General features: G+C 34.9%; 1 protein-coding gene across 10 annotated transcripts in view; it reads right to left on the bottom strand.

Moving 5' to 3' along the window:
* The window catches only part of N4BP2 (NEDD4 binding protein 2), an 83,828-nt gene that overhangs the window by 30,487 nt on the left and 38,279 nt on the right, over nt 1-15,062 (bottom strand). For all 10 annotated transcript variants that reach the window (XR_006605736.1, XM_004764026.3, XM_004764028.3 and 7 more), the window contains 4 exons: nt 13,413-13,501; nt 8,829-8,905; nt 4,344-4,499; nt 192-2,575 (listed from right to left, as the gene is read on the bottom strand). Coding sequence is in view for 9 of the 10 variants with exons in the window: in XM_004764026.3 (XP_004764083.1) it covers nt 192-2,575; nt 4,344-4,499; nt 8,829-8,905; nt 13,413-13,501 (2,706 nt within the window). In the remaining variant the exon portion in view is untranslated. The remainder of the gene's footprint in view (nt 1-191; nt 2,576-4,343; nt 4,500-8,828; nt 8,906-13,412; nt 13,502-15,062) is intronic.

The raw sequence follows: 15,062 nt of genomic DNA, 5'->3' as shown, positions 1-15,062 counted from the left end.
ATATAAATACTATTTCTTTAAATTACGGTTTTTAAAAATCCCCTACAAACAGATGTATCAAAAATAAGGTAGGCAACACAAATTACTTTTATATTTCGATTAACAAACAATTTTAAAATTAAGACAGAACCCTGAATCTGTATTCTAGTCACACAAAGACACACACACACGTAATGTACTTTTTTCTTTACCTGAATCAATACCAACAGGGCCAAATAACTCATTGAGCTGAAAAGCCAACTCAGGCGGTAATGCCAATTCCAGACAGTCTATGGTCAGAGATTTGGGCATCACTGGCATGGGATTCAACGTCTCAGATTTATCTTCTTCACTAACTCCAGCTGACAAAGTACTCTCAGCCATTAGAATTTTTTCCATTTCCTGTTCATCTTCATTCATAAATTCTTCGGTGTTTGGAAATCTCACACAATCCTTTGGGAAGTTTTCATTTTTCTTTATTTCAAGAGAGTCAATAAAATCAACTTCTTCATTTAATTCAAGATTTGAAGTGCTCGGTACAGAGTTTAAAATATCAGACAAATTCAAAGAAGAATGTATACTGTCTCCGGTCTCTGTGACTTCTAGGTGCTTCTCCATTTCACTCACATCTTGAGCACCAGGAGCTTTGAGAGTACCTGGGAAAGACTGCTTCATGGTATATAGACCCGGAAGTTCTGCCTGGCTACTGGGAAGTACTTCGTTAGTATTCTTTAAATCTAGAGTGGCTTTCGGAAATAAACCTGTTATTAATCCAGGTTTTTCAGTAGTGATAGCTCTTATTTCTGCCTGCTCTGAATTTCCCTCTTCGGAATCACAGGAGGACTGTATGTTAGTGTTACTGTCAGCAGTGCCATGGCTAAATTCTGGCACAGAAGAATTAGAATCTTCTGAAGTTCCTCTTTGGCTAATAATTTCCTTCAAATTTAATCCCAGAGAAAATGGCCCAATTTGTGCTTCATCATATGATTTTTGGATATTCTCAAATTCAGTATCTTCGCATAGTTTAGTTTCAGAATCCAACAAAAGGCTTGTGGCCCAAATAATATCTTTGTTACACCTCTCATATAAGTCTTTCAGGGCTTCTAATGAAAAGGATCCAAAGAGTTTACAAAGAATGTTAAGATTTTCAGATTCATCAGCACTAGTAAGCTCACTTTCTTCGACATACGTGCTTTTGTCATACATGACCCTATATGGAATTGTTTCTTGAACATCTAATTTTGTGTGGCTATTGAAAGCTTTTGGTTTAAACCCATCTAATCGTCCTGTTAACACTCTCACAGAATCCGAAACACTAATTTTATTCTTTTCTATTTTCCATAAGAGAGCAAAATCCCGTGGTTCAGTCTGGGTACACATCCCTTCTTCTATTCCAGGAACTCTTTTAGGTTTTCCTTCTGGAAATTCAGCTAAAGTTTGTGGTCCTACTACTCCAGGAATAGTTGGCTCACTTTTGGTAAAAGTAAGAGACAGTGTATGCTGTCTGTGACTGTTTTTACTTGGACAAGTCTTGCTCTCACAGGTCATTTCATTGGGCAGCGTTTCAGAATTTCCTAGAGTGGAACTGCCCAGGGTTTTTAGCTCTTCAGGGCTTGTGCCCCAACAACAGGTCTCATGGGCTGTGCAGAAGGGTGTCTCATTCATACCGTCATTAGTTCCAAATTCTAGGTTGGGTTCCTTTAAATTATTCTTTGGCATTCTTGATCTGTGCTCTCTCTGAGCTAAGGAATCAGATGAAGGCCAGTCACCCACAATGGTGAATGACTGTTTTTCAGTATTTTTATATGTATCATATTGACAGTTATTGAAAGATTCTGAAGCATCATCATACTGTGACTTCCTGTCATCCTCTGTACTTTCATGTGGAGATTCTCGTTGCTGGATATGATCCATATTCACAGATAGGGTACTCTCCAATCCTCTGCGTGACTGAGGGCGATTATATTTTTTGTCACTTTGTATAGATGAAGCTTTTTCAGTTTTTCGGTTTCTTTTTGTCCTCTGACCAATAGTCTTATCAACTGGCCAGTCACCAACAAAATTTGACAGTTCAGGTCTTGGGAACTTTTCCAAAGTTGACTTGCTTTTTTGTTTTCCGAAGGCTTTTTTCCTTACTGTGGCTCTTTCTTCCAGTGTTTCACCAGGTGAAGATCTTTCATTATGAAAAGGTGTAGTATTTGAAAGATCATAGTCCTCTTGGTTATTTTCACCATAGCAAATACTTGACAACACTCTCTCTACAACACCAACTGCATCTACTTTACTGCACTCTTTTTCAGAAGTCAGTTCAACCTGTTCTTTTTTACTTTTTTCTGTTGCTTGTTTGCTTTCAGAATCAGAAATATCCATGTCCGAAACTTCCTGAATGAAAGCACTCTGAATGTTAGGATTCATAGTATTTATTTCTTTTCTTCCTTTTTTTAAATCTGCATTAGAGAGAGCTGTAACATTCTCGGGTAATACAGTTTCTTTGGTCACTTCAAGTTTCTTCTCTTCAGTCAATTCTAGATGCTTCAAAGATGAGGATAAAACATTTTCTTCTTTTTCAGAGGTAATATCTTCATTGTCTTTTGGGCTGCAAGATTTTTTTAAAGTATTATAAGGAAGTCTCTTAATGTTGCCGTTAACATTATGATTTAAATCAAAGAAGCATTCAACGGAAAGATAAGGCACTTAACATTCATTTTAAAACTTCTATAAATAAACTACATTAAAATTATAAAAGCTCATCTTGATCCTTCCCTGTACATTATGAATACATCCCTTTATTGTAACCCTAACACCTAACATAATACTTGGCATATAGGAAGCACTCAAACTTTTTTGAATTAAATAGTAAACATGAGATTTTTCAGTTAAGGTGTTCATATGCATTAAATATTAAAGTTTTGATTCTGGGGCACCTGGGTGGCTCAGTGGGTTAAGCCTCTGCCTTTGGCTCGGGTCATGATCTCAGGGTCCTGGGATCGAGCCCTGTATCGGGCTCTCTGCTCAGCTGGGAGCCTGCTTCCTCCTCTCTACCTACTTGTGATCTCTGTCTGTCAAATAAATAAATGAAAATATTTTAAAGCTACGATTCTAAATTTGTTCCCAGAAGAGGACACCACCTCCCTGGCTTTTATCAGAACTATTTTAGCTTAATGTATGTGAAAAGAAGTCTACCTCTATAACACCTGTCATTTGCTAGAGGGTAATGCTTAAGCTTCATTTACAAAGGTACAAAGAGTCAACAGGATTTGCACAATTAAAAGAAATGAGAGAAAGGGAAGAGAGCTGTCATTTGAAATGTCACCTGTTAATTTTTTTAAAAACCATCCTCAATGTTAATTTCAGACTTAGAGAGCTTTTGCCTAATTATTACACTTTCAACTTCAGTGTTTTTTCCTTAGTCAATATATCAATTCATCTTCCCCTCTTTCTTTATTCTGGAGTTCTCAAAGTCCCAACTCTCCCATGAAGCTTTCCTAAATGAAATCACATCTAACACTGAGTCTTCTATATGCCAGATGCTATTCTAAGTCTTAAAGTATTCATAATCCTTATATGATTCGCTTGAGCAAAGTGTTATTATTGCCATTTTAGAAATGAAGAGCTGAAGGATAGAGAGATTCTATAATTTGTCAAAGATTACAGAACCTTGGGATTTAAATCCAGGAAACACAGTTCAGGGGGCCCATCCCCTAAACTACTTTGCAACACAACTCCTCAATAAAAGAACATTTATGAATTTTCTCTTCCCAGCTCCTTTCTAATAAAGCCTCACCATTCCTTATGATCAAAAAGTGTGGGCAATTTAGAGCTCTATCTATATTTAAGGTTATTTTTTAACTCAAATATCTGTTGATATGCCTTAAATGTTTAATAGAACCAGTACTATGCTGGACTACAAACTTTCAAAAGGCTGTGACCTGTATTACTTAGACAAAGTATACCATTAATAATTAATTTTTATAATACTAACTTGAAAGAGTATTTTTACAAATACCTAAAGAAATTAAGAAGTGATGCAATTATATACAAAATAACCACAGCCAATCGCAGATACATACTGGAATCGTGGGCAGTTACATAAAGAAGGCAGGAGTATTCACAGTATAAACACAAAACCCTGAGGACAATGGAAAAAATCCCATGTCACTGCATATATAACTTCACTTCTCTTGCTGACCATACACAACTTGCTAACCATATATATCTTGCTTTAGGTAAGACTATATCTAAAACCCTACAAATAATAAAAGTCTACTTATATTTTTAAGTTGTTTGGCAGAGATTTCACAAGCTCAAACATTATTCTTTTTATATTTCAAATTGAATTTGTGTACAGAGGGACTTTAACCTACCTAGTACTTCTGTCCTCACAAGAATAGGCACACAACTCAATACGTTCAATTTTCTCTGGAACTGAAGAACTCATGATTATTGGAACTGAAACAAAACGCTGATAATGTTCCAACATTCTTGATATTTTTTCTTTGCTTATACCATGAATATTACGCCTAAAAATTCCAGGGGAGAAAAGGGTAGAAAGGATATTGGTAATTAAGTTTTTTTCAAAATTGGAACATAAAATGTCAAGAAAATCAGTATTATTAATAATATGTAAAAATAGCTAAGCTGGTTTATTATGACACAATATATACTGCTCAATTCTAATTTCATCTTATTCAGGATGTCTGAAATGACTATTTTTTAAATCACTGCATACGAACTTTACTAAACATCATTTATCAATTTAGAAAAAGCCAGCAGATCCTAATAACTTTCAAAGAAGTTATTCTCAAGCTCTGCAAAAAAACATTTCGTAACAATATGACCATCACTTCAAGACTAATTATTAACTAGGAGGTAAAAAAAATTCCACTATAGTCTTCTACTTATGCCACTACGGCAGGTTAGATGTCCAAAGGGCTCTCCTATTACAATAAAACTGGATCCCAAGTCAATTAAAGCACACATATATTTTAATACATTTTAAGTCCAAACAAAGAAAAAAATTCCTAGTATACCAAGTCTCTGGATGACCAAATATGAAATCTGTCATATTTGTGCTTTCACTCATGGTAGCTTATTTGTGTGTTTTTATGGACTCATGTTTAGTTGAACCTAATATATGAGAATCCTCGGGCCTTAAACTGGGGTGCTTTCCTTCGTGCAATATCTGGATTTGCATCTGCCAGGAGGCCGGATGAATATGCTTTAGTCCCTCAAGGATCCTGTATTAATGAAAACATCTTAGTTGCAACAAATTCCTATCTTGGGTTGGACCCAAGGCTTAGTGTCTATCCCAGAGCTAATATTAGTATTTGCCACCTGGGCAAATCTGGCTTTCATATTTACCTACCTCAATCTTGTCTGGTTTCAGATCACAGAGAAGCAAAGAGATAGAAAATATGAAAGAGAAGTTAAGAGTTATGACATAGAGGACAGAATAAAAAGGTAGTATACATCCAATCCAAGTCCCAGAAAGAGAGTACATGGGACAGAAGCAATTTAAAGAAAAATGGCTGAGGATTTTCCAGAACTGATCAAAGACATCACTGATGTCCCCTGATCTCAGAAGCCCAACAAATCCCAAACAAGACACATATTAAGAAATCCACTAGAAACATGGTACTAAAATTGTCATTCACCAAAGATAAGGAGATGATATTAAAAGCAAGCAGAAATTAAAGGGAAAAAAACGAGTTATCTAAACCAAGTATTGGAATTATAGCTAACTTAACAAGAATAACAGAGGCCAAAAGAGAATGAAATGTTATCTTCAGTAACAGAAACTGTCAATCTAGAATATGCACACCCAAAGTATCTTATAAGAATGAAGGCAATAAAAGAATTTTCAGATTAAAAAAAAAAGAGTTTGACATGAAGCAGAATTATACTGTAAAGAAAATCCTAAAAGATGAATGTCAGACAGAAGGAAATCCCAGATGAAATATCTATGATGAAAGAAAAATTAAGCACAAACCAATAACTATATGAGTGAAAACACATACTGTCTATACATTCTGGACAATCATAGTATGTAAGTCAGAAGGGAGGTAAATATCAGAGTTAAAATGTTTGAAAGTCCTTATATTTGTGAGAAGGAAGGCTAAGAAAATGGCTTGACTTTAAAGTTTGCATGATCTAAGTTTTAATATAACAACTAAAAGGATAAAAATACTGTATATAATTTCTAAATTAAAAGGAAAAAATAAGAAAATCTGCATTCAGTGAAAAAAATCCAAAATAAGGCATGTTTATAAAAAGGGAGAAAAAATCAAATATATAATTTTCTGTGATAGGAGAAAAACAATCACAGGAAAGGTGAAATAAAGAGAAAGTACACAGAGTGAGGTAGTAAGAAACAAGACTAATTATATGAATAACCAAAATAACCATAAAAGAATTAAGCTTAAGAATGAAAAGCCAGAGATGGACAGAGAAGATTTTTTAAAACCCAGTAATGGTTATAAGAGATACACCTAAATGTAAAGACACAGAAAAGTCAAAAGTAAAAGTATGGAAAAATTGAAATAACACTCAAATCCTAAAAGGAAGCTGGTATAGTTCTATTAATATTAGACAAATTAGACTTCATAACAAAAATTAATATTAAGGGTAAAAGAAAATCACTTGACAAGAATAAAAGGCTCAATCAGACAGATATAAAAACTTTAAGCTTATAAGCACATCAAAAAATATCCTCAGAATACATAAAGTGAAAATAGGTAGATTTATAAGAAGAAACTTGAACATACTCAATACAATAAGGGGAGATTTCAACACATCCCTCTCACATCAATTTCCTCATTCCTCTCTTATACATTAAGCCATCAAGCAAATTTTTTTAAAAAAGTAAAGCTAAAGAAGATATGAGCAACAGAATTGATTTAATAATATAACATACTATAACCAGTATACATTTTTATCAAGCAAACATGAAACATTAATAAAAAAAAAAAACAGACAATGAAGGGCATCTGGGTGGCTCAGTGGGTTAAGCCTCTGCCTTTGGCTCAGGTCATGATCTCAGGGTCCTGGGATAGAGCCCCACATCAGGCTCTCTGCTCAGCAGGGAGCCTGCTTCCCCCTCTCTCTCTGCCTGCCTCTCTGCCTACTTGTGATCTCTCTCTCTATGTCAAATAAATAAATAAAATCTTAAAAAAAAAAAAAAAACCACAATGCAGTGGGTCATCAAATGCATCATTTAAAATATCAGGGAATTAGTATCACACAAATGCACAATCTTACCCACTACAACTAAGTTGAAAATGATTTCTTAAAAGAGAAATATAAAAACTATCTGCTCACAAACTTAAAAACATAATTTTAAATAACCCAAGGGTTAAGAAGTGAAGTTAATCATAATGCAAATTAGAGGATAAATGATAAAAAGAAAGTATTATATATTAACATTACATATTAAAATTCTAGGAGCATCTAATTTCCTAGGGAAATTTATAGCCTCAAATGCTCATATAAGAAAATAACCTAAACTTTCAGATGAATCCTTATAAAAATAATAGAATAAACAAAGCAAAATGGATTTTTTAAAAAGCAAAGAAGGTAGAATAAAAGAGAAGCAGAAATGAACTGAACATAAAACAAACTTATAACAAAAAGATCAAACAAGCAAAGAGATGTTTACTTGAAAAGGCTAATAAAAAAATCTTGTATCTGGTGAGAATAATCAAGAAAAAAAGAAGGAAGATACATATAAACATATCCAGATTGAAAAGAGGAACTTAAGTATGGATGAAACAGATATAAATGGTAGGAGAATATTATAATTATTTTAATAAAATCTTAATAAATTTGGAAACTTTGGTATAATGGACAAATTCCGACCGAAACTTCTCACAAAGAAAACAGCAGGTCCAGAAGTTTCAAAAGTAAATTCTATCAAACATCCAAACTTACACAAATTCAGAAAAGAGAAAAAGAAGAAATACTTTCCAATTAATTTTATCAACCATGATACCAAAGCCAGGCAAGAAAGGGCAAGGAAGAAAAAATTATTGATCAACCTTACTCTTTCATACAGATGCAAAAATCCTAAGCAAAATACTAGAAAACCAAATCTAGTAACATACCAAAAACATGTAAAAAGGAATGAAGTACTGATACATGCTACAATACAAATGAACCTTGAAACATTATGCTAAGTGAAAGATGTCAGACACAAAAGGCCACAAACTGTATGATTCCACTTATATGCAATGTCTAGAATAGGCAATTTCATAGACAGAAAAGCAAATTAGCAGTTGCCAAAGGAAAGGGAGAATTGGGAGTGACCAACAGCAGGTACGGGGTTTCTTTGGAGGTGACGGAAATGTGTGCTAATTAGATAGTGGTGATGGTTGCAGGACATTAGGAATATACTAAAACTAGGTTGTCCTTTAGTTAGAAGTGAAATTAGTTAAAATGGCCAAGAAAAAAATAACCCTGACCAAAATCAAGTTAGGGTTCTCTCCAAGGGAACACAGAGCACAAAGCAAACTGTCACTAGGCAGCACAATGATTTGTTCCTCCCAGCCCATGTCGCTCAGGTATGCCAAACCTCAGGATCTAATTTCAGATATTGATATTATACTACTAATAAGTGATAAAGTACTGACTATATAATACAACTGGAATGTTTGTTAATTAATTCAATCTTAGGAACAAAAAGATACAAACTTCATAAACTGAAAAAAGGTCTACAGGAAATACAAAATTTGTTATCAAAGCTGCAATCTAATCTGTTTTGTTTCATTCATTATTTATAGGGAGAAAAAAGTCTAGATGGACCTTCTATCACAGCCATAAAATTAAAAACATGTTAAACAGTCTCTAAATTTTACCTTGCAAGTTCCTTTGGTTTGAACTTCCACCATGTATCCGGTTCCCGGAAGAGGACTTTATATTTATGTTTTTGAGACTACATACAAAAAAGACAAATGTATTTAAAAATACTACTTCCATGAAATTAAATGCATTGTTCCCAAATTCACAGCATGTAAAAACTGAAAGAACCTAAAGGTTATGTAATTGTGATGAGTTTGTTAAGCTGGCAAAAGGTACAATCTCTTTGACCCAGCAATTAATTTCTAGAAAGTTATGCTAATAAATTATGTAAGTGCAAATACACACACATACACACACAAACATGCACATAGACACAAGCTATCCAGTTCACCATTATTTGTGGTTAAAAAAAAAAGAGGACTGCACAGTGACTATTAATACACAACTGGATGAAGGTACAACCATACAATGAAAATACAGCAATTTAAAAAAATGCTTTATGTGTTAATGGGAAAAGGTTCCAATACAAACTGTCAAGAAAGTAAGATACAGAATTTTCACTTGGGTAAAAAAGAATTATTCACACATTTTTATATACTTTCTTCTACAAAGATTCTCAAAAATATTACTAAAAGTATCTACCTCAAGGGAGTAGGAATTTTGGCATTCTTTTTTATAATTTTACTATTTATCTTACATGTATTACTTTTATAATTTTAAAACTATTGTAAGTAATACTTCATTTTATTTTTCAAAACTCTAACATGGCTATAATCTAAAAGCCATGCCTTACACTTGTACACTAGTACACTTGCACACATTTCCCCTCTGCATCTCAAGGATAACTTGAGTTTAGCAATTCAACCCTCTCTCTGAGGTGGTTTCACCACCCTGAACCAGTCTCATCACATTCAGTTATTTCTCCCATGTTACTCTTAATCCCCTTTCCCCTGCCAGCAATCTCCCCATTTTCCTGCTCCTCTTTGCAGGAAGAAATTCCTCAAAATAATTATTACACTTTGTCTCCAATTCCTCTCCCCATATCTCTTAAGCCCACTCCAATTGGGCTTGGCTACCCCACTGAAACTGTCCATCAAGACCACAGATTACTTCCACGCTGAAAAATGCTCCGGTTAATTCTCAGTCCCCTCTTGACTTTCAGCAGCGTTTGTCACAGGTCATCACTCCCTCTCCTGATCCTTTCATCCTGCCCCTCTGGAAGGGTGTTCTCACTCTTTTTTGCAAGTCCTTTTTTGCCCAGACCTCTTCCCACTTGGTCCTTCACTTAGTCCTTGGTCCTCTACTCTTGATCTATACCCACTTCTTTGGTAATATTATTCCATTCCCTGGCTTTGAGTATCATCCATATGATAATAACTCTCAGATACTTATCTCTGGCTCAGATTTCACTCCTAAACTCCAAACTCACAGATCCAATTACCTATTCAACAAACTTAATATATTCAAACCTAAACTTTCAAAATCCATTACCACACACCTATCATAAAACTATTTTTTCTGAACCCTTCTCCATCATTCTCACCTCCTGACAACCTCTAATTACACAGGCCAAAAACCAACCTTGATGTCACACTGAACTCTTCTCCCTCTTTCACATCCATTTTCAATCCAATACGAAGTTCAGTTGGCTCTACTTTCACAGTATACCCAGAATCTAATCAGTACTGTCACTTTCACTGCCACCATGTTGGTGTAAGCCATATGATCTCTTACTTTAATTATCACTGCAGTCCTCTAATTAATCTCCCACTTCCACCCTTGCCACCCCACCCTGCCTCTACCCCAACTCTAGTCTCAACACTGGGATACAGCAATCCTATTAATAGTAGATTATGTCCTTACCCTGCTCAAAATCCTGTTATGGTCTGAATGTCTGTGTCCCTGCAAGCCCCATTATGTTGAAACCCCACTCCCACCATGTAACTGTGTTTGGAGAGAAGGCCTTTATGGAGATAATTAAGGTTAAAATGAGAACATAAGGGTAAGGCTCCAGTGTGACAGAATTAGTAAGCAAATAAGAAGAGACACCAGAGAACTCATTATATACCATCAGAGAACACAGCAAGAAGGCAGCCATCTGCAAACCAGGAAAACAACTCTCACCGAGAAACCAGCCCTACCAAACCTTCACCTGGGACTCCAAGCCTCCACAACTGTCAGAAAATAAACTTGATGTTTAAGGCACCCAGTCTGTGGTATCTTATGGCAGCCTGAGCAGATTAATACACCTTCCGTGTCACTCAAGGTAGAATCTAAAATTCCACAGTGATCTATGAGCCCTAATATAATCTGCCCTATCTCCCCAACTACCATTACATCTCTGACCTCATCTCCCACTACTGATCCCCTCAAGTTTTATGACAAGATGCAAAGTACTCATTGCTATTTTCCATTATTCTGACAGAAAAGCCCCCAAATCAACCTAGGTAACAAGTGACCAAACACCCTGTAATGCATCTACTCACTTCCAACTCCTCATCTCAGTACCAAACCGTATACACTTTATTCAGGGGCTGGCAACAGCCCCAGTCTCTTACCTCAAGGAGTGTCCTATAGCTCTTAGATCAAATTAATTTTAAATGAATATATACATACAGAGGGGAAAAAAAAAAGAGACTATGAATTTAAAGACTTTTTCAACTCCCATATCAATAGGCAAATCTTAATAACGTTTTATTACTTGGGAGGATTCTGATTTATGTTAAGCTATATGACAGCTCACAAGGGAAACTATATATATTTTTTTCTTAAAGTAATAAGCTTTTGCTAGATGCCACTGAGCATACCTGACTGCTTGCTACTTAGCCCCAACTCACTTCCAAACTACTTCTGTAAATGAGTCATGTTAGTAATAGACGGTTATCTCCAACCTATTCACTCCCCGACAGCTCTCATTATCTTGCTACCAAAAGGAGCAAAAAGCGATCCTCTTCTCTACAGTAATTGCTGTATCTACTTCTTTTTGAAGAAAAAATGAATTTGATCATAGAATGATCATAGAATGACCATAGAATTTGAAATATCATTCTATGATAAGCACCAGTCCTTTATACTTCTAAGCAGAGTTGGGAAGAGCCAAGGAATCAATAATGGAAAAACAGCTTTATAATTTCAATTATTATATAATAAAAAAAGGAAAGAAAGATACTACTATGGAAGCCTGAAGGCTAAATGAAAATCAGTAAGACAGTAATGCAGAGGCTTTTTATTTTCTACATTGGGAAAATGGGTGTTAAAGAACCTCCATATGATAAGAGGAAGCTAAGGAAAACACACAGAGAAGGCAAGTAAAGTTAAGAGAGAAAGCATTCCCCATGATAAATATGTTAGGCTAGAAACTGGGAACTCCTGAGGCCAGAAAGCAAACTGACTTTCACTTGCCCATGTACTAATATTGAGTCTTTCTTCCCTCTACTGCCCCTTCATAAAAGTAAAATCTCATTTGTTCTCAAAAGGCATTAATTTTCTTCAGAAAAATGAAGAGTCACACCCTCAAAACTGTATAAGTGCATAAAGCACAGCAAAGGAGGTACAGGCTGGATATGCTGAGGACATTAAAGAAGCACAATATTCATTAACTGAAGAAATATAAATTGAGCTTTAACATGCCAGACACACGTGTGCTAATATTGGGGGAATAAACAATACCCATAATCACAAAAGCTTCATTCGTTCACCATTTTAACCCAACAAATATGTATTTATCATACGCCAAGCACAGTGCTAGGCCTTGAAGATTCAATGATAAATAATACAGACCTATCTTCAAGAATATATAGATGGCTTAGAGCCAAATTTAGGCCATCAGCCAGTATTTGTATAGCCTAAGAGCTAAGGACAGTTTTTTGTTATCTTTAAAGGATCATTTAAAAAGAAAAGGAAAAAAAAACCCACAACAGAGACTATAGGTGGCCCAAACCTAAAACATTTACTACCTAGCACTTTATAGACAAAAGCTAGCTAACCCATGGCTTAATGATAAAAGCAGCATGTTAATGGTATCACAGAATTAAGTCAGGGTACCATGAAAACAGAAAGAGTACTCCACTCCACTTTTTAGTAAGTTCCTGAAAAAAGTGACATCAAAGCTGGGCAAAAAAAAAAAAAAAAAAAAAAAAAAAGAATCTGGCAAATTTGAAGAACTGAAAAGCGTTGAATTTATAAAAGTCTGAATTTATCAGAAAAGCAGAATCAAAAGAAATTTGGTTATTAACAAAGGACGGCCAATTTTGTTTCTGCCGAGTAATGGCAATAAGGAAAAATATTTGTGTGTATACACATTAACACACAGACACATATACCCATATAAACATAACATTATAATTTATTATCTATATACACACAAACATAAAATGATAATTTAATACCACTATTTTTTCATAAGACATCAAAAATGAAAATAATCACAGGATTTAAAAACTAAATCTCAGAATCTGAAAACTGATTAATTTTAGCTTTATGCAAATACTACTCCTATTTTTCTCATTTCACTTAAGACCAGAGAAAGTTCAGTTACAGACAGTCCCAAACACTGTTTGCTTAAGATTCGGTTATCTAATCACATCCCCCAACAATTTCAAACTTACTACCATAGACTTATGATAATTTATGGTACAAACCAAAGAAACATATGGCTTCATTTCCCATGCCTGTAGGTTTGTATTGTCTATTATTACAGGAGACACCTTCTTCTCAAACGCTTCTTTCGCTGAAAAACACAAACAGAAGACAACAAATCACTTTTTATAACAGTATTAAGTATTCTCTGGAAATTTTAAAAATCTGATCTTGTTTTCATAATTTAAAAATCATAGATATGTGGTAATTTTACTCACAACTCTACTACTTTTTTTTTTTTTAAGGAGGGGAAAGGGCAGCAGGAGAGGGACAGAAAGAATCCCAAGCAGATTCCACACCCAACTCGGACACCAATACAGGGCGTGATCCCACAACCCTGAGATCACAACCCAAGCCAAAATCAAGAACTGGTTGCTTAACCAACTGAGGCACCCAGGCCCCCCACAACTCTACTTCTGAATGTCACTTTTGAGTGTATGAAAAATTAAAGTACAGGTAAATGTCAGATAATAAAAAATAAATACTAAAGTTATAATCAGAGAAAATTATAAAACAAAAACTGTCTAAATTTTATGTGTGTTACATGTATAAATGGCATAAATGGGGAAAAAAACTATCATTAAAAACAATATCATGCTAAAAGCAACATGGTATCCTGGATTAGATATTAGAAGGGAAAAGAACTTAAGTAGAAAACTAGTATCAGGGTGCCTGGCTGACTCAGCCAATAGAGCGTGCAACTCTTGATCCCAAGGTTGTGAGTTCAAGCTCCACATTGGGCATGGAGCCTAATTAAAAACAAAAATTGTAAAAAAATAATAAAAATAATTAAATAAATTAAAATTTTAAAGAAAAACTAATACAAATAAGGTCAGAGTTTAGTTAATAGCAATATACCAGCACTAATCTCTTAGTCTTGATAAATGTACCACGATCATATAAGATGTTAACATTAGAGGGAAATAAATGAGAGGTATACAGAAACTCTACATTGCCTTTGCAACCTTTCTATAAATCAAAAATAATTCCAAAATAAAGTCTTAAAACAAACAAGTACAAATTTTAAACAAACACATACAAAAAGATGTAATGATGTAAAATAAAGAAAACATTATTATACACTGTCATGCGAGAGATTTTTTTTTTCTTAAAGATTTTATTTATTTATTTGACAGACAGAGACTACAAGCAGGCAGAGAGACAGGCAGAGAGTGGGGGGAAAGCAGGCTCAATCCCAGGACCCTGGAATCACCACCCAAGGCGAAGGCAGAGGCCCCAACCCACTGAGCCACCCAGGCATCCCTGCAAGATATTTTCTTAAAAAACTATGTTTTTTTCCCAAGGACTTGAACCATTCAGGAAATTAACAATGAAGCACAATAAATAAGCTTTACAAGGAAATTATGTGGAAGTTTTAAAAATTCCATGTACTCTCTTATAAGTCAGTAATAAATGGGCAAATAATCCAATTTAAAAATAAGGAATGATTAAGGAACTAGAAAAGGAAGACAAAACTCAAACACAGGAAAAGGAAGGAAATAATAAAGATTAGAACAGAAATAAATGATACACGGCACCTGGGTGGCTCAGTGGGTTAAAGCCTCTGCCTTTCGCTTGGGCCGTGATCCCAGGGTTCTGGAATCAAGCCCTGCATCGTGCTCTCTATTCAGTGGGGAGCCTGCTTCTTGCCC

Source organism: Mustela putorius, unplaced genomic scaffold (assembly GCF_011764305.1).
Source record: "Mustela putorius furo isolate JIRA1106 unplaced genomic scaffold, ASM1176430v1.1 tig00000083_pilon_pilon_pilon, whole genome shotgun sequence".
NCBI lineage: Eukaryota > Metazoa > Chordata > Mammalia > Carnivora > Mustelidae > Mustela > Mustela putorius.
Note: the sequence above shows the minus strand (reverse complement) of the source record. Positions and strands in the feature narration are given on the sequence as shown.